Source organism: Epinephelus moara, chromosome 2 (assembly GCF_006386435.1).
Source record: "Epinephelus moara isolate mb chromosome 2, YSFRI_EMoa_1.0, whole genome shotgun sequence".
Lineage (NCBI taxonomy): Eukaryota > Metazoa > Chordata > Actinopteri > Perciformes > Serranidae > Epinephelus > Epinephelus moara.
The window spans coordinates 29,313,554-29,334,038 of NC_065507.1; the positions used below are offsets into that span (position 1 = coordinate 29,313,554).

At 40.6% G+C, this 20,485-nt stretch overlaps 2 protein-coding genes across 11 annotated transcripts in view; both read right to left on the reverse strand.

Annotated features, from left to right (window-relative positions):
• Nucleotides 1-226: 226 nt before the first annotated feature.
• LOC126408771 (protein sel-1 homolog 3) lies at nt 227-11,865 on the reverse strand. The gene is made up of 23 exons (XM_050074447.1): nt 11,725-11,865; nt 11,160-11,634; nt 9,060-9,186; nt 8,833-8,954; nt 8,624-8,739; nt 8,475-8,536; nt 8,241-8,373; nt 8,027-8,162; nt 7,757-7,894; nt 7,270-7,475; nt 7,004-7,183; nt 6,317-6,436; nt 5,859-5,999; nt 5,685-5,747; nt 5,372-5,545; nt 5,147-5,274; nt 3,184-3,267; nt 3,003-3,093; nt 2,828-2,915; nt 2,618-2,727; nt 2,365-2,492; nt 2,152-2,254; nt 227-1,575 (listed from the first exon to the last, which is right to left on the reverse strand). The coding sequence occupies exons 1-23, from the start codon at nt 11,776-11,778 to the stop codon at nt 1,486-1,488; spliced, it is 3,069 nt and encodes a 1,022-aa protein (XP_049930404.1). The 5' UTR covers nt 11,779-11,865; the 3' UTR covers nt 227-1,485.
• Nucleotides 11,866-15,262: 3,397 nt separating this feature from the next.
• Nucleotides 15,263-20,485, reverse strand: part of stim1a (stromal interaction molecule 1a) — a 34,593-nt gene continuing 29,370 nt past the window's right edge. For 5 of the 10 annotated variants that reach the window (XM_050061265.1, XM_050061291.1, XM_050061300.1 and 2 more), the window contains 2 exons: nt 19,986-20,403; nt 15,263-19,535 (listed from right to left, as the gene is read on the reverse strand). In XM_050061265.1, the coding sequence (XP_049917222.1) occupies nt 19,025-19,535; nt 19,986-20,403 (929 nt within the window). In that variant the 3' untranslated portion in view covers nt 15,263-19,024. Of the gene's footprint in view, nt 19,536-19,886; nt 20,404-20,485 lie in introns of all 10 variants that reach the window. The other 5 variants (XM_050061307.1, XM_050061317.1, XM_050061327.1 and 2 more) reach the window with 2 other exon arrangements.

Below are 20,485 nucleotides of genomic sequence, written 5' to 3' on the forward strand. Positions count from 1 at the left end.
TCTGAATCATTGCTACAAACAGAAGCGCAACAATTAAACTTGTCTGCCTGTGTTAATGAGATGTGAAGTGTCAAATGGATTTGGTCTCATCAGAAGTGTTTGTAATTGTGTGCTTGATTTCGGTTAGGGGAATTTTAGTTTTTAGAAATCCTCTGGCGTACTTGTTTTCCATATTTGATAGGCAGCAGTGTGTTGTGTGCAAATAATACATAACAAGAGGCTGATATTGTTTTGTTGTCTTTGGGGCAATATTTTTAATATGCTTTTCAACACAAGAGCACTTAACACAGACAGCTCCAACAATACACAATGGACACGAGAACAAAACATCTGACTTCCAGATATATTCATGTTCAGATACACATATCTGTATATGGTGCACATACGGTATATGTACATCATATCTGTCTGATCTGCCTGTAACCTCCCACCTCCACTTTACATGTGGAGCACATTTCTGTCATACCTGGCTACATCCCGTGTCTAAACTGAGTCTGTCTTGTTCTTTTCTGAATTTATGTAACCAGTAATGTTGAGTTCAGCATACTCCTGCTCGAAAACAGATTTCCTGCCTCTACCAAGAAGTAAACGCTCAATATGTGAAGTCTGACAGTCAAAGGCGAGACCGCCTGCTTTGATTCTGAATAAATAAAGCTACAGATTTGTCAATATCTGAAGAAGTGGTTTCTGGGGAGAAACCATATTCCTGTTGAATTTGTTCAAATGTAGTCATCACGTATTTATCAAATAAAATCTCCTCATCTTCCCATAGCTTAAATCCTCTATCTGAGCAGGCCAGAGCAGAATCGATGTTGCAGTGTATTGGAGTCAGGTAAGACTTGTTCAGATTATGATTTTATAATCTATATTTTCCTATCAGATTGGATTTTGATCTTTTAAACAGTAGTAGATCTGTTCACACAAATTGATTAAAAAGAGGAAATCACAAATGTATAGGCTGAAGATCAATTTTAAGATATGGTGTCATATCAGAAAAGCCTGGACTCCAGGTGACCTGTTAGATGTTTGTTTAGTTAGCACTTTAAAGTTTGAGGTGGTGAGGTGGACCTGAGGCTACAGCTGAGCAATCTGAAATTCTGCAAGTCATCCATGCACAGAACGCCACAGGGTGAAGGAGTCATTACACTGGGAGACAAAAGAACATCTAAGAATAACATCTTTGACTTATCAGAAGCACCTTTAAAACTGATTGCATGTCCAATGGCACTTAAACAGACTCTTTATTGTTCGATCATCTTATTCTTTTCACTAAAAGGCAATGCAAACGTACAAACCCAAAACATTCCAATGTGTACTAAAAGACAATGTTCATATTTGTAACACTCACATGTTTTCTTTACAGTGATTCCATGGTAAACTTATGTAAACTAACACAAAATGTGTCAACGCTGTTGCCAGGGAGGTCAACTTTGCATATTAGTCCCTGAGTTTGTTCCACTTACAGTCCTGATAAGAGTCTTGGCTCTAGTTGGGAGACAGGACAGGTCTCCTGAGCACACCGAAGATGATGATGAGTATTGTTGGAGCTGCAACCACAGCAACAGTAGTGGATATCTGTGGGAAATAACACAACCAACATGTCTTCAAAATGTTACATCATGATAATGCTGCTGTACTTCGGCCAGTTGTTGAAAGTAACTACATGTATTTTACTGAAATACTGTACTTAAAGTCTTCCTAAGTATTCCTGTATTGCTGTGAATTAAAGTAACTAAGCAACACATTATATTAAAAAGATAAGTATTAGAGTAAGTTACCGGCAACAAAATAAACTGATGCATTAAATATTACACAGTGCGTTTGTTTGTACCAAATGTTGAGCAGGTAAATATTACATATGACTTAAATAATATGTGGAAGTTTGCACAAGATGAAAATAATTATCGTAATGGCAGTGCACTTTTATTTATTTATATAGAACATTTTATTACAAATTAACTTTATGCTCTAATGCATGTGTAAACTCCCAATCAGCCAAAGGCCAACACTAAAATGTAACTACATATTAATCCACCAATAATGATAATACAATAATATAACTGAAATTATAAAATACACTTTGACAGACTCATTTAGCATAATTAGTACTTTAACTTTATGTATTGCTGATAATACTAATATCACACTGACCTTAATAGCAGCACTATAGTCCTTTTGGAACGACTGAAGATACACACTGAAGAGGGCGAGGCTGCAGGGCAAGTATGAATCTGTATCTTCTGAGTCTCTGCATCTTTTGGTAGAAAATTCATGGAATTATTTTTCTCACAGATTTACACTAAAACCAGTATAATGCACTGCACTTACACGACTGTTGTACATACACATACAGTTCAAACACACCTTTTGTACAAAGTGCTTAGCAGCAAACTGTTGTCTGCCAGATACAGCTCTGAAAGGCCAAGGTCAATCAATACTGACAGCGGCAGCCTGTAACCCTCCTCAGCAAGGAGGCCAAGGTTGTACCATCCCTGTGGAAGAACACTATGGCTTACACATACATGTACGCTCACGCTTAAGTATGAATAAAGACAAACTTGAGAAAAAAAACAAACATATATATACACACAACATCGAGAAAATCAGTTTAACAGACCTGTGGCTCGTTCCTAAGTGCTGCCAGTGTGTACATCCTTGCTGCAGAAAACAAGTCTTTCTGCCTGTCACCTTGCCCCTCATAGTACAGGTCACCCATCCTGTTCAAGGCTGAGAGAGGCAGTAGAATTAGAGATTAAAAAAAGATATAAACTATGTATGTTTCTACACAGGTTTCAAAATACTGAAGTCCCAAAGGATAGTCATTTACCATAAGTGTCAGGATTTTGACTTTGGATTGTCCGGTTGTAATATCGCCACATGCAGTTCGATGCATAAGCAGGATCCAGAAAACCTAACTATGCACATACAGAGAAAAAAAGTAAATTTAAAAAAATGACAAGACCTAAAATCGTGACAGTACAGCTAATTCATGGATAACTCACCGTATTTTGTTCGCACAGATATGCCACGTTGAACTGAGCAGGTGAGTACCCGCACTCAGCAGCCATCAGGTAATATAACAGCGAGTTGAACCTGTTGAAAAGCGAGAGTGTCAGTCTGCTGCAGCTGTAATCAAGCGGCCTGATTAGGATCACGGCGAGTGTGAATAGAGGAAAAGATTACATGTCACTCTTGAGATACGAATCCAAAGCCTTCCGCAAGACGCTGCCCAGGTATCCGTTGTGCTCTGCCGCCCACTTTACCCACCTGCATCAGTTCAAAAGACACTTCAGTCATTGCATAAGGACCAATCATGGTAACACTTTACAGTAAGGTTCACATATTCACCATCAACTAGTTACTTAATAGCAGCACACTGGCTCTTTATTAGTCATTATAAAGCGCTTATCAATGCCTTATTCTGCATGACCATGTTCTTACAACTACTGAAAAAAACTGATAGTATAGTAGTAAATATGGTCTATTCTGAAAAAAAACTACAAGTGTTAATGTTTCAAAATAACTCTAAATGAAGTCTCTAAGTCAGAACATGTTCCCCATTCTACGGTGAGGTCTTGCTCATAACTAATGCACTGGTAGTTTGGCACTTATTAACCCACACAGGTTCCCTGTTCTAAAGTCACCTCCTCATCTCACTTAGTAAATCCATTACAGCACACACCTACTGCAATTAACAGACCCTTGAGTGATGGGTTACACCTTGAAAAAAATGGAGGTCTACTGAGATGCACAGGGTGTATTCCCATTCAGTGGTAAAAGAACAAATTTGACAGCGTAGAAATATCCCCTTTATTAATGGACCACTTCAGTGATTTTCAAATATATCTATTAAAAGTGTGCTGCCTTATCACTTAAGAACAGGGTCTGATAATTGCAGTAGCTGTGTACTACAATGGATTTACTAAGTGTGAAGAGGAGGCATCTGAGGAATGAGGAATCTGTGTGGGTCATTAAGTGTCAAACCACGAGTGAATTAATTATGAGCAAGACGACATTTTAGAATGGGAAACATATTCTGAGTTACAAAGACTTAATTTCGAATTATTTGGACACTGCTAACACATTCTCACATAAGAATAGAACATATTTAAGTGTTATTATCTGTTTAATGTCCTGCTCAACCATTTGGTAGAGCACATTTTGAGTCACTGTCTTAATGAGAAATGTGTTGAATTTATGCCAACCTGACTGAGCCATCTCTACCATGTGGTTTACGCATGTTATGCTAACAATATCCACTAGATGTCGCTGTGTCTTTAAATAGTATGACTTTTCAGTTTGCCTCCTACAGGAAGTTGGTAATAAAACATGTCACTCCAGACATGTGGGCCCTGTGTGGAGGGATTCTCAAAGGTAGGTGTGTTTATTTGACATGTTATAGTTTCAGAGATTTTACTGAACTGATTTTTGTAACTTTATACAAAAAATAAAAGTCTAACTAGGGTCAAATAATTTTTTCAAAAAAATGCCCTACCAAATGGTTGATCGGGCCTTTTCTGGTAAAGGTAGTGAAGCCAAGCTAATGTAACTAAAATTGACCTTTTGCTAAGAAATAAAAAAAAATATTATTCTTAAACGATACATTTGATGTTATCCATTATATGATGAAATAACTTTTAAGTATAAGTTTTTTGTTTTTTTTAACTTTTTTTTTTTTACCACACTCAACCAAATGGTTAAATTTGGCCTTTAATCGTAACTGTAGTGATGAATTTTTATGAAATAAAGAAGGATAAATATTCACTGTTGTTAATACTAGAAATGTGATGTTATTCAATTATATATTCGATGAATAAAAAATATATCAGTATTATTTTGTCACAATATTTTAGATGTTTTCAAAGTACTGTAATAGTAAATAATAGTAAATACAACTTGCTTAGTGATAAGCTTCCTTACCACTAAGCAAGTTGTTGAGGTAAAGCTTAGTTAGTGGCCTAGCAGTTGTAAAATATGGTCATGCAGAATAAGGCATTAACAAGTGCATTATGATGACTACTAAAGAGCCAATGTGCTACTAATATGCATGCTAATACGCAACCAATTAATGGTAAATATGTGTACCCTAAAGTGCTACCCAAATCATATATGTGTAGTGAAATAAATCAAAGGATAAATAGCTAACAAAACAGCATCTGATGGTTGTCTGTTGACACTGCCAGGTATCCCAGTGGTCCAGGTGTTAGCGAGGAGAAGTGCTCCCCTGATGTGCCCTCTCTCTGCAGATTTCAGATAGTACTGATAGGCCATAAACTGTCGGAAAGACAAATGATTTACCTCTTGATCTCAGCATTCTAGTTTGTACGCGTGCTAAAAGATGATCACAGGAGGCTTTTATACTTGAGCTCACCTGGTCAGCAGGTTTTCCTGGATACAGACCCTGTGAGTACATCACGCCGAGATTCAAAGCAGCGTCTGGACACTCGAGGAGATCAGCCAGCTCCCACAGCTGCACTGCCTGCACGTAGTCCTTCTCAAAGTGCTCATAGTACCAGGCCATGGCACTGATTGCAGGAACAAAATCCTGCGGGACAGAATATTGAAGAGGCAGTATAAGAAGTACACTTTGACTGGGTCTTTGCAACAGAAAACAGACTCCTAGTGTCACATTAAAGATGACAGAGGAGCTATAAAGAAGTAATTAACATTTAATCGTACAAAACCTGGTCGATTGCTTTCTTCAGGAAAGTGAGAGCCTTTGGGATGTCCTGTTCAACCCCATGCCCCTACAAAGAAACAAATTCATCAGCTAATATAATACATCCAAAGGAAGGAGTACTCTCTCAGTAGATTAAGATATAAACTGTTTCTCATGGTATATCAGGTGTAGTTCTTACCTGCAGTAGAACTATGCCATAGTCATACATAGACACAGGGTCCTCCCACTGAATGGCTCCTCTTTCGTAGTGTTTCACAGCCTTCTGGATGTCTGGAGACACTCCCTGCTGACCCCAGAACAGCATGCGGGCAACCGTTTGCTGCAAAACAGTTGTTAAATTAATAATAAAAATGACATGATAAAACAAAACATCCTCACCTTGTTCGAGTGTCTGTGGCCATTGTCTTTTACCCTGAAATGTGCATGTGACAAAATCCTAAAACTTGAGACCTATTTTCTTGAAATCTGTGACACTTTAGTTTTTATTTGTTTGTGAAACATTCTGTGCTTGAAAAATACAACCAACGTAATGGAGCAGTGCACTACACCAAAGACTACATTATTATTATATTCCAGTATACCCCCATAAATACTAGGCACTGGACCTTTAAAAGCAGAGATGACAGAACAGGGTACCTCTGCTTCAGCTGCTCCCCTGCGTGCTTGCAGTTTCAGCCACTGGAAGATATGATGGTCTTCATTGGTCTGGAGATTCAACTCCTCATCATTGTTTAAGTAAACAGCCTCAACAAATGTCTAAAAAAAAAAAGAAAAAGAATAATGAAAGAGAGGAGACACAAGTAAAATCTATGGATTTTGTTGCAAATAGTCCAAAAATGCCGCTTTTTGCTTTGAATAAAACATGAGCCACACTCGAGCACTGTAATATTACCAAATGTATTAACTGTTATCTGTCTTGGTATGGAAAGCAGTGACAAAATAAACTTACTGATGATGGAAATCTGAAAACTATAGCCACAATAAGGGGAGCAGATAATGTATTTCCATATCACATATCAGCTCATATGTTGTAATAAGCCCACAGCTGCATGTGTCCTCCCAGCCTCTGCATTTCAATTACTGTATGTGTGACACTGCTAGTTATGATGGAATATATTGCACACATACTCTGACATTTTGTGTTAGATTTTTCACTTTTTATAATACGGTAAATCATGCCATTAATTCCAAGGTATATTAGGTAAGAAAAAGTTTAAATTCAATTACATAAAGATGGATAAAAATTCTAAGCTTTTTTAATACAGTGGAATTGTGTTATGTTTGGATTAAACAAAACAAACAAGTTACAAACATGTATATTACCTGCTGTGGTGTGGGATTGTGACGGTCAAAAGTTGTCTGTTTAGCAATGTTTGCATAATATGCATAAGCCAGGTCTGGGTCTGGGGGCAGGCCATGGAGACCCTGATGGTGCAGGTGCCCAAGATGCAGAAGTGCTAATCGATCATCCTTCTGGGCAGCCAGCAGGGCCAGGAGCCAAGCCTGTGCCAAACAGAAGGGCATGAGATAACATTTAAAAAATGTCCAGTACAGGCAGATTTTGACTGTAGCTGCAGCAGCACACACACCTTATTGGGCTGTTCCTTGACTCCCAGACCAGCGCTGTAGAGCGCCGACGACATGTGCAGAGCTCGGTTATCAGCTAAGCAGCCAGCTTGGAGCAGCAGCGGTAATATTCTGCTGACCACCTTAGTGCTGCTCGCTCTGCTCAGCTTTTGAAGTGATAAGGAGTACAGTGCTCTGCCCACAGCTGGTAGGCTAACTCGTCTTTCTCCTGCAAGTCAGGAAATGAACTGACATCAGTGTTTTATATGAAATAACACATGGATATCATCAGTGAGTAATAATTAGAATAAGTATTCAAATTGTTTTAATCATTCCGAAAGACCAAGATGCCAAAGTGAATTTGGGGAGCTGTGTATAGAATGGTGCACAACAGAAATGCACCATACCTTTACATTCTACTCAGGTCCAAACACATTTATTGTTATTTTCCACCTCTGGATATTTTATACCACTGCAAGGCAAATTCATTGTATGCAGTTTATCTCTTACCATGTTTGAAAGCCAAAAACTTGGCCAGTTTTGCAGCTTGTCTCTTATGAGGGACAGTCGCCTCCCACAGCTCACACTGTGACTCTGATGGTCGTCTACCCTCTTCTATCCACTCATGAAAAGCATCAGAACAGGTCTCTTAAAACAAAACAAAACAAATGAAACCATCATCAACAGTTTCTTTGCACCTTCAGTAGCTCCACAGAAACCATGAGAATATTTCATATAGAGTAACTTTAGCACCATCTAGTGGACATATAAGCCTACTACCAGAGTTCCTTCTGTGTTCAGCCATGAGAGAATAGCCACTGATTTTCACATTCATCTCAAAACGAAATTGTTGACAGGTCTGCAGCCATCCAGTCAGGTTGACGGTCCTGATGACATCTGGAATAACAACTTCAGACTGGAGAAGAGGAAATGATCAAATGTAGCAAATAGTTGACATAGTAGACAATAAGTGTGGGCAGGTGCGGCACATTACCATGCTGTAAGGTGGTATTTGGTTGCGGTAGTAAACCAATGGCCCAAAATAACCTTCCACTCCTTTTACATATTTCCCTCCACCAATCACAAAATATCCGTCTGTGTCATCCAGCTCGACAATATGCCCAAATCTGTAAGACACAATGCGGACATGGCAACATATGCAGAAGACATAAAGTGTTCTTGATGGTAATGTAGTTAAATCACTTTGTCATGCCAGAGGTAGACTTACATGTGTTCAACTGAATGAAAAGTTTTCTGCTCCTCATCAATGCACACCATGGAGACGGTCACCTGAGTTGCAGTGACAATTCATTTTTTTAATTATCACCATTATTTACATACTGTAACGATTTCCTCTGTCAGTACTAGGCTACTCACCGTTCTACCTTGCAACATCAAGCTGATTTGGCACCATTTCTTTAAAGGCACCTTGAATGAAGAACTAAATGCAGAGGATTTCTCAGAGTCCTCACTCATCTGGATGTGTAGCTGGCCTGCACATGTGAGGCAATAACTAACATAAGTCCAGATAATTGCACTGTGTAGTTACATAATGAGAGTATCTGAGAGGTGGGAGAAAAATCTACCTGAGGCTTTGAGGAACAGTGTTAGTGAGGCATAGTTATTACGGGAGTCTATATGGTGAAGCACACCACACACGTTTTCTTGGCAGTATCTGGTCACAAATATCCAGATGGATAACATACACCTGACAAAAATACAAAGCACACTTGGTTAACTATCTTAAATAATACCTGCATTACCAGAACAGAAAGCTAGGCTATATGTGGTGGTGTGACTTCTGTCGTCTTACCATGGAAAGTAGATGGCGTTCACACGTAAATACTCCAGAATCTCACTGCTGTAAGGGCCCAGTGTCTTTGTGATCCCAAAGTTTTCCCCAGTTGAAGCGTATATTGAAGACAGCAAATGCACTGTTTCTGAATGACATAGATTTTGGTTTAGATATTGAAGACTTCAAAAAATTTATCACATACTTAACTTAAAATACCATCATCCTTTCCAGACCAATACGGTATGACACTGACATTTTTGACACACAGTGGTGCCCCCAAAGAGGGCCAGGGGGACTTGGGCCAACCTGATAAAATTGCTTGTCCCCCCCATGGCCCCTCTGGCAAAAACAATTGTAGGCCAACATTACTGCATTCAAGAGGCTTCAGCATATTCATCTTTTAAGCTAGTGCAAAGATAGTAGTATCTTATCAAAGTAGACAACCCAAGGCATCCACTGGTACCAACCATATTGGCATAACATGTCAGAAAGAGGGAAAATAACCCTCCAGATTTAGGCTAAATTTTGGCAAGGGAACAACTGCCAAAAGGGTCCCTTGAACTCTCACCTCAAAATATCTGAAAGAAAATGGGTAAACACAAGTCTCCCTTAAAATTCAAATGGTTTGTTCCAAATAAATGTTTTGCTCCTTATAGACGATGTACTCCTTAAAATAAAAGCTGTGTATTTGTGTTTTTAAGGAGAAGGACAACTAGCCCATTTTGAAGAGCAATGAATTGCCTGTAAATAGGTAAAACTTTAAAACAGTATTGTTGTGGAACTCCAAGTGTTGACTGTTACCGTTTTACACTATGCACATCAGGTGCTATATTCGCAAAGCTCCCTAGTGCAAATTGTTGCTCCTAGTGACGAAATTCTAAAAAAACACAAAGCATCTTAGCACTTAAGAGAGAGCCTAAGGTAAAAAACAACTGTTAGGAGTAGGGAGGACTAAAGAGGCTTAAGAGCTTCTTAAGCAGAGGAGGTAATGGCAAAAAGACAAAGACGAAGGAGACATATTCTCCAAACGCTGGGTGACATTGAGTTAATTTAATGCTACAGATTAGATGGTGCAGGGATGATGTTTGATCTTATTAGAGATGCGCCTACATTTCCCTCTCAATGCTGTAAAGATTTAACTACAGAAATAAAGTGATCACAACACTGAGATATTTGGGACTGGAAAAATGCAACAGTTTTGAAGTGATGACCTTAAATCAGCAGAGTGACCACACTAATAATGACAGCACCTTTACAGTTTAATATTGTGATGCAATTCATTTCATTTTCACTGGCTGTCCACACCTTGCAGGCTCACAAAAGGACAACAACCAGTCACATCTGTGTTTGAATGAATGTGTCAGAATATGTCAAACCTAGCAACAGGGTCAACCATATTCTCACTAAGGTAAAAGTTTCTGTGCTTTTCTTGCTCTGAGCTGCTTTGAGAATTTTCCTACGCTAGGACACCTTGTTAGAATTTTTTGGGCTCTGAGAGTATCCTCAGAATGTTTGTGAATACGACCCCAGTTAATTAGTAAGATTACCCGTAAAATAAGAAACCAAAGTATTTTAGTATGCAATTCTTTAACTCTCATACTGACATGGCTTTCAACTAGTCTATATCTTGAACAGCATAGTACAGTTCCTGAGATTCATTTATGGCTTTTGTTTGTGGTGTACCATCGCAAGATTATCAGTTTGCTGATTGACACATCCTAAACCATTCATCTGAGGATGGTGTTCTCTAATTCTTGCATTTTGACAGAAGAAATTAGGGATGTTTCAAAGCCATACTTAAAATATTTTGCATTTTAGGTGCCTTTGTCCACATGTGCAGTTAGTTGCAGTTTTAAAGGAATGCTTCACCCACAAACGTTGGCTCCAAATGATGTCACCAACCAAAGATGGCAGTGGCTGTGTATTTTGGCTTCATTTTTGTACAGTTGGAGGAAATGGAGCCGTGCTATTCATCTTCATATACAGTCACTGGTCACATGAGTTGAGTTCAAATGCATGTGCTTTTCTTTAATTCATCATGACTTTTCTTTTTAATTGATAGACAAATTATCATTTTGTAGGTGAAATATTTCGTTAAGCTCACTTCTCTACGCTTACCTTGCTCCAAAGGGCATTGTTTCTTTGAAAACCGTTGAGTCAATTGCAGCATTTGTGTACTCCAGGAAATACATAGTTGATGCTGTTTCACAGGTCGACTAAAAAAAGGTTTAGGGTGCAAATTTGCCACATCCTGAGCTGCAACAGACCCGTCAGTGTCATCAAATCCACTGTATCTTAGTGACGCTTGAAGGATGCAACTCAGCACCCACTGGGAGTCTGGGATAATCCCATCAGCTTGATACACCAACCAATCTGGAAAGTTCAGCTCCAGTGTCTTTATTTTAGGGTCACCAGGACTGCAGCTCCACTGTCTTAGCAAGAGTGTGGAAGTGGTGCCACTTTCAAAAGACACAATACAGTCCAGCTGTACTGTCGCAGGTTCATCACAAGAGTAAAGTATTCTCAAAAGATAGTCTGACAAAGGCTCCTCCGGAGGATTCAGGAGTGTCACCTCGTCTAAACCCCAAACGATCTGTACGAAGGAGAAGACATGCACAAATGACATCTGTTAAAGCAGGCAGGACAAGTATATCACAAATAATGGCAGAAATTCTGCTCGTACCTGCACGCTGAGACAAAACTGACAGATGTATTTGTACAGTGTATGGAAATCCATGGTTCAGAAAAAGTTTCCATTCATCTCTCCATTAAAGAACTTAAAGCTGTGAGGAAGAAGCCTCAACACCCGGACCTCATCCTGCTCCACCTTACTTTTGCTGAAGCATAGGTAAATATTTAACAGCACTTAGCCCCACCCTAACTGCTGTATACACAGTGCAGTGAAGGTGGAGCTTTGTGAATTGGGTTACATGCCAATACTTATCATACAACCAAAGGTAAGCTAATATCATTCCCCTGTTATACTACCTCTACATTAACATTTGAATTATATTTCTTATACTTGTTGAGTACACTGCTATCTTTGAGAAATGACAGTGTAAAACTTCAGGGTGTATATTGGAGGAAATGGAATAGAATAAATTTTTTTAGTGTACAATCACCTTAAAATAAGAATTATGGTGTTTTTGTTACCTGCGAATAGCCTGTTAATGAGGAGTCACATGACCCTGAGCTGGAAGATGGCCGCCTAAAAAATGAGTGTGGCTGTTAGGCAGTTTAATTTGGAAATAGTCCACATTAGAGTGACACAACACAACGTGGATGGTGGTGGTTGGAGATGTATTTGGAGCGAGTGGCTGTGCAGGTTACTGTGCAGGGTGACTTTATTAGCTTGGTAGTGTGGCTATTTGATTAGCAGCAAGTGTGTTTTGTTTTGTTTCGTTTTAGTGCATGGTGAGCTGCATTGTTAATGAGAGCTGGCTGTGGAGGCTGATTTTCTTGTTTTATACTCACCAGATTTTGTTACAGTGCAATTTTCTGTTGGGAAACCTTGGGCTCTGACATTCATGTGATTGCCATCTCACGCGCTCCACCACCTAAACACCAGTGCAGACCCTGTACCCACCCTCGTGGCAACGGTACTCCCCAGTAGCAGTGCCACCCCCAGCAGGACAATGCGCCATGCCAAACCACAAAAACTGCTCATGAATGGCCCAAGGAATGTGAGAAAGAGCTCAAGGCTTCGACCTGGCCTCCAAATTGCCCAGATCCCAATCTGATCAAACATCTGTTGGACGTGTTGGGACCCCACCTCAGAACTCACAGGACTCACAAGATCTGTAGCTAACACCCTGGTGCCAGACACCAAAGGACACCCCTCAGAGCTCCAGTGTCCATGCCTTGACAGGTCAGAGCCAAGTCCAGTCCAAGGAGGCCCCACTGTGGATCGGGGGTACCTCTGGGGTACCAGCACGTCCCTCAGATGTTCGATCAGATTGGGATCTGGGTTATTTGGAGGCCAGGTTAATGCCTTGAGCTCTTTGTCCCATTCCTCAGGTCATTCCTGAGCAGTTTTTGTACTATCCTGTAGCATAACCAGTATTCACATCTTAGACCATGCCCACGTAATGGTCAATATTCTCCCTATTAATAAGTTGAATAGGGCCCCAAGATGGAGACTGAATTCTAGTCTTATCCTAGATAGTGCTCAAATTACTCTCTTTAAAGAAACAGATTTACCTGCAGCCCCTTCAGTGGGTGTAGCATTGGAAGCCATGGAAGCTTTCCTAAGAGGATATGTCATCCAGCATGCCACATTTAAGAAGAAGCAGAGCATGGTGAAACAAATTGAATTAGGGAAGCAAATTCAGATAACAGAGAATACCTACAAACAAGACATGTCAGTGATGTCACCCAACAATTTAACCATGTTAACCCATCTCAAATATCAGTTTAACACTATCCTCATTAACAAAGATGAGTATGCCCTATTCCGAGCCAGACAGAAGCAGATTGAAGAGGGGAACAAAGCAGGAAAAATGTTGGCTAAACAGACAGAGAGTATGAGTGCCATTCCAGCAATTAGAAATCAAGGGGGGAGCTTGTTATCCTGTTCTGCAGACATTAAGTTTAGACACTTTTATTCTGACTTGTATGCTTCCGAGTTACAGGCAAACGATATTGATGATATTAGGTTGTTCCTAAGCAGTCTAAATCTTCCTACCCTTACACAAGAACAACATGATTTGTTAGATGCACCCATCAATGTGGAGGAGGTCATGGAGGTCATCATCAGCCTTCCATCTGGTAAATCCCCTGGCCTCAATTTTATAAATGTTATGCTAATAAGTTGGCACCTCTACTTTTGGATATGCACACTGAGGCTTTCAAGCCTGGCTCTCTTCCCCCCACTGATGGAGACAGTTATCGCAGTGGTTTTAAAAAGTGGTAAAAATCCAACAGATTGTACAAACTACAGGCCCATTTCTTAGCTTGGTTATGATGAAAAGGTGTTGTCAAAGCTGCTATCTAAAAGACTTCATAAAGTTATCACTCCGTTGGTCCATCCCAACCAGGTGGGCTTTCTTCTCAAACGCAGCTACGCCGATAATATGAGACCCTTGATTAACATTATGTGGGCCACCCGAACTTGTAACTCCCCTGCAGCTGCCATTTCTTTGGATGTGGAAGAAACATTTGACAGGGTTGAGTGGCTTTGTTTATTTCTCACCCTGGAGTCATTTGGTTTAAATGTATGGCCTGGATTCAACTCCTGTATACCCGTCCTAAAGCTGCAGTGTTAACCAATGGTCTGATTTCAGCCTGGTTTGAGCTGGATTTTAAAATTTTTAGACAATTTCTCTTGTCTGTCTGGCTAAAAAAGTTAATTGGCTGAAATCTGAGGCTCTCCCCCTAACTCTGAATTGCCTTAAATCCTTGTTCTAGAGTGGTAACTTTTCATTGCCCAACACTGGCATCACATACCTAGGTGTCACTATCCCACCTAAACTTGGCTGACTTAGCAAAGGTCAACATAGAACCTCTTTTGAATCAGTTTGAGGCAGATATTGATAGATGGGGCCCACTTTTTTTAGCATTGTGGGGGGGAAGCCAATGTTTTAAAGATGACCTGCACGCCGAAGCTTAATTATATTCTTCAGGCTCTCCCAGTTCAAATTCCACTCAGATTTAAAAAAAAAAGAAAAAAAAAAAAGTAATATGCTTTGGAACAAATTTCTCTGGAATGGCAAGCGCCGGGCTTAATCTACATAAACTACAAATGCCGGTGTACCAGGGTTGGCTTGCTACTCCAAATCTATTGCTATATTATTATGCGTTTGATCTCACCACTGGTGTTTGCCCCCTGAGCGTGCTCCACCCTGGTCTTGCATTGAAAGACCACTCTGCGATGCACTCCCTCCCCTTCAGTTTATTACAGCAGAACTGTCTGATGAGGCACAGACCCACTGCAAAAAAAAATTCTTGTCTGCCGTACATGAGAATATCAAAATGATCCTTAAATTAGACATCCCACTCTGCCCAAACTTGTTTGTCCTAAACCCCTGCCTGCACCCCAGGCAGACTGGGTCCAGTCATCCCTCATGCTGGGGAGAAAATTTATTTTAAGAGAATGGAAGGCGATCGCCTTACCGCCAGCCAGGGGGTGGTTCTCCCAACTGGGTATTGTGGCTGCACACCAGGGCCTTAAAACTTATTTAGAAATGTATCATGTGACATTAAGTTACTTTCACATCTGCCAATGATTTTTTAACCTCTTTTATCTTTATTTATTAGTATTAATTGTTGTGTAGTCAGTTTGTCTCAGCATTGTCTGTCTAATTATACCACTGTGTAACTTCTCCGGTCCTTGTATTGTACCCTATTTTAACAAATTTAAATGGCCATATGATGTATCCCATCTGATACTGTTTTTTTCTGTTCAAAAGAAAACAGTTAAAGTTACTGATTATAAAAAAAACAAGAATAGCCCGTTTATAACCCAGAACAGGAGACAAAGAGACCTCTCTGGATTATTTGGCTTTTGGTAAAATCCTCCTGAACATCTGGATCTTGAGTTATCAGTGAAGATAGGTGAGCACATATAAGCAGGTGCTGAGCCAGCTGTCCATCTCTGACATACCAAGCAATGCAGGAGAAACACTGATTTATGACATGAAACTGCCTTATTTTGTTTTTACTGCTTTAAATCAGGCGGCACGGTTGTATAGTGGTTAGCACTGTCGCCTCACAGCAAGAGGGTTCCTGCTTCAATCCCAGGAGGGCGCCCTTCTGTGCATGTTCTCCCCGTGTCAGCGTGGGTTTTCTCCGGGTACTCCAGATTCCTCCAACAGTCCAAAGACATGCAGGTTAATTGGTGACTCTAAATTGGCCGTAGGTGTGAATGTGAGTGTGAATGGTTGTCTGTCTGTTGTCAGTCTGGCAACCTGTTCAGGGTGTGCCCTTCCTCTCGCCCAATGTCGGCTGGGATAGGCTCCAGCCCCCCGCAACTAAACGCTAAATGCCAAAAAAAACCCCTAAATCTTACATACTGTTCCTTTAACAGAAAACACCCTCTCCAGTTGAGAGGTGTTGTGCAGCATGTAGTGTAATGTCCATGACAGATCAGCTCATCTTTCATTCAAAATAGTTTATTGCTATCATGCAGGAGTGCCATAAAAGTCTAGACCATCACAGAAGATGCAAAATTATCATTTTCTCTGTACAAATATACTGTGTATTCATAAATAGAAGCTCAAAGTAAAGAGAAAGAAAAAGGAGGGTGGGGAGTAAGGAGCTTAAGCTGATCCACTCTTTTAACCCAATATAGGTTTTGTTACAGCAGTTGACATGCATCAACATTACAGTGCATTATACTGGGAGCAGACGGACGCACACACTCACACAACACACTCACACACATTCAGATGGCATAATCCATTTACAGCTCTGTCGTGCAAAAGAGGTACAAATGACACTTTAAAAAAGGTACCAGTAGGAAATTGATATATATTTTTTAAGCTGGTTTCTAAAAGAAAATATTCAAACATGTCTTGTACATCCAAACCACCTGTTACATTATGAGGCTGGGAGAGGCCAACTGTGTCTTTTGCAGCACTTTTTGGTTGTTCATTGGTCAGGAACACCCTAAGTGTACTGGCGTCCTTACTACTTTAATAATCACCTACAACTACTGATGCATAGTTCTGTGCTCATATGAAGCTGTCAATATTAAAACTGGCACAATGTTCTTTGTCGTGATAGTCTGAGGATAATCATTATCTGTAAACATACTGTACTGATGATACTGTTACAGAACAATACCCTTGGACATTCAGCGCTTAAACTCAGGATATACATTACAGACTGTATATATTTATATATATATATCATGTGGTTTATTGTTCTGTGTAAACGGGGTTCAACGGGCTGAACACACTACAAATACAAAGGCCTCTGACAGAAATAGTGATTTGGCACTTTGACGTGAATCGTTTTCTGCTTTCATGACTTGTTGAGCTAAATCTTCCATAAAAGGTGGATTACAAAGTGGATACATCTTGAACATTTCTGTCGTACAAAAAGCAAATGATTTTGCCTTCTAACTAATAGCCCTTTCCAGCACCTATCTCTCACTGACAAACTACTGTGACATTTTCATTGTCCACAGAAAAAGTCATTTAAACGGAAACAATAAGACGGGACTGCAGGCGCTGAAATCCAAGTTAATGTCGCACCCCATTCATCAAATTAACACTTGTACCCCTCCTCCACCAAATTAGCTCTGGTTCTTGAACTGATTTTGATCAGGATTTTTTGAAACCTTGGTGCCATTTAGCACCATTTTTAGCAGAGGCATTCTTATCAAGGATAAGTCTTCAACAGAGGGCGTTGCACAATTCACAACAGAAGTTAACAGTAGTGGCAAGGTGGCTGATTACTGCGAGCTTTTGATCTGTTATTACAGATATTTGTTTTTCTCCTGAAAACATGCATGGAGCAACTATTATTGAGAATAAGACATAGAAGACTATTTCTTTGAACACTCCAGCCTCTCTCTTGAGTCCATAGAAAGTGACAAGCCAACTTATCTTGTCATGGTTTACACTTAAGGTCAAGACAAACCTATTTTTTGGTTCCAGCTGGAAACTTTTTTTGGGTTCCAAATGTATTTATTTTTGGTGGAAATGCCTCAACAGCTCAAAATTAGGTGCAGGAACAGGAACAAAACCTGTTCCACGTTGAGGGAAAAGGGGTATCAGTGGAAAATGTTGGTCCCCATTTATATTTTAAGAGGATCATCTTCAAAAACAAAAAATACATTTTTTTTTTAAAAATAGCTGAATAATGTGCTTCATGTGTTTGGTGTTAAAATCTTTGATAAATAGGTCATGATATACTGTATGATACCATGCACTTTCTCCAAAGTAGTACCCCAGTTTTCAAATTCAACGCAGTCACGCAGCCTCATTGGAAGTAATGTTTTTGGTAACACAATAATCCAAGCTAGATATTTAAGTTAGGAAATTTAATCACTTGATGACTTCCTGCTCCAGGATATGTTTCAATCCAAATATTAACCACAGGTTTAATTTGCTGGCACTGTTTAAAAGCTGGCCATTTAAGCAAAGCACTTCTCCCTCACTCTCCAATGCTCACATGCAGTAAACACCTAAATACTAAAAATAAAGCAAAAGGTCTAAGGCTGCAATTCGATGGTCCTTTTGTAACTTCCTGTAGGGACATAAACCTCATGTCAAACTCCAAGGTTTCAAGCGTTTCTTAACCTACTTTGTTTTATTTCTAGGGAATAACTGGAAGTAGCTACTATTGCTGCACTCAAATGGCACTTGATACATTTTTTGACAGCCAAAAGTGAAATTTAAATCACTTAAATACTAGTCCGAGCGTTCTACGACTACTTTTCTGTTTGAAGACCTCCTGAATGTATCGTTTGCTCTGCCAAGAAGAAGACAACATAGGACGGAAAAACGTGTAGCCATCGATAAAAACAAAGTATTCAGTGAAAAAAAGAGTGCACATTCACTTTGGATTTGTAGGCTAGGTGGTTAGGTAGTAATAAAAGAAACACCAAGTGTTGTCTAAGCAGGTTAACGACGAGAACCAAGCAAACACTAAGAGCATTCGAGTATCAGTCAAACAAAAGTGAAGACATGCAAAATGTTATAGATTGTAGAACAAGAAAGAAAAACCAACTGGGAGACACATTTCCCTTTGAGACTGGCACAACTTCCTGCAGAATAAATAATACTTTACATTCCAATATACAAACCTACCCATTCCCCACAACATTGACCAAATAAACAGATAGAACTGAACAGCTGGTTGCTCCCACAGTTTCTTAGAGTAGGTGTCGTACCCACAAAAAGATGCAACGGCACCAAATTGTGCCATCATTTGACCCTTAAAGAACCCACAAAACTTTTTGGAAACTTTTTCTTTTTCAAAAACAGACCAGAGGAATACAGTCAAACAGCTTTGACAGCCTGAAGTTCATGTAGCCCTTATTTCCTCTGTTTCTTGAAGATCTTGAAGGTGTGTTTCTTGCGGCTGGCAGTGGAATCTGTGTCTTCTCCCGTAGAGCCACTGTCCTCCTCCAGTGGGCTCTTCTTGGCGGAGAGCTGCGGGATGCGGCTGTTGCCCTTCGCCCCCACTGCCCCTGGTTGCCCTCCTGTAGGTGACGGCGTGTCAGGTTCAGTGGAATTGGGGCTGAGGGAGCGGGATGACTCTGACAGACTGTTGATCTCTCCCAGGCTGGGAGACTGCTCAACGCCGTACACCTTCTTCATGAGTATAGGGCTGTCAGAGACGGGCTCTGCAGGACTGATCTCATGAATACGGTTCCCTCCATTGGGGGTGTGAGCATGCAGAGAGATGGTGTCATCTGCACGACCAGATAGGCCGTGCATGAGAGAGGTGGGCTTGATTAGGAGGCCTTTGGAGCTGTAGGCAGATAGCCGATCACCAACTTGGGAAAGGGACAGGGAGGAGTCAGAGTCAGAGCGATTTAGGTCCCTGTGGGAGTGGGGGGGAAAAAAAAAAAATCAAAAGTTAGAAGAAGTGAGGAAAACATTAATCCAAACAGTGTATAGTTGAAGCGTTGCATGCTGGGGTTTATCTACACTATGCCTGCAAAGCCATGAATACACGCTGGGCACAGCCTGGACACTGGAACTCCACACTTGTTAGTGGTGCAGGCAAAAAACAGGAACACTGAGAGGTTGAAAAAGAGTGAAGGCAGAGATTATGTAATGCCTCATTAGGTGCAATGATGAGAAAGGAAAATGAATTAAAGAAAAATGAAAAGTTAAGACGGCATACCAAAAAAAAAAAAAAAAAAAAAAAAGGGCAGATGAAGGTACCTACACTATGACACACGCATTAAAAATGGAATGACAGCAGGTGGTTCAAAGAACACACACACGCACATGCGATGTGTGTGGAGAGTTGGAGAGAGACGGGTACCCGAGGCTGTCCCTGCGCGAGCTGTGTGCTTTGGAGACATCTGAGAAGGTGAAATCAGGAATGGGGTCCATGGGCTGGAAAGAAGTATGATACATATGGGAGGAATGAGGGGCTACCACGCTGCCCACAGAGCTGGGTATGCAGGAGGAAGAGGAGGAGGACTGGGAATGAGGGTATGGGTTGGAGGTACAGATGACAGAGGGATGAGACACAGCCGAAGAAAGAGAAGGCAGAGGGAGACACTCGAGCTGCCCAAACGACTGGCTGCGTGACTGTTTGAGGGTAGCCCTAGATCTGGATGGGTATGGCGTTCCCTCCCCCTGCTGCCCCGCCAACAGCGAACTCTCTACCAACCTCTGGGAACCCATGGCCAGCTGGGGATCAATGTGGCGTTGGCGCAGGGACATCATACTGGGAGCTGTGGGCACAAAACAACAGCATTATCAACGACCACTTGAAATAAATGTGAAATAAAGTCTGACGGACATGGGGACACTGAC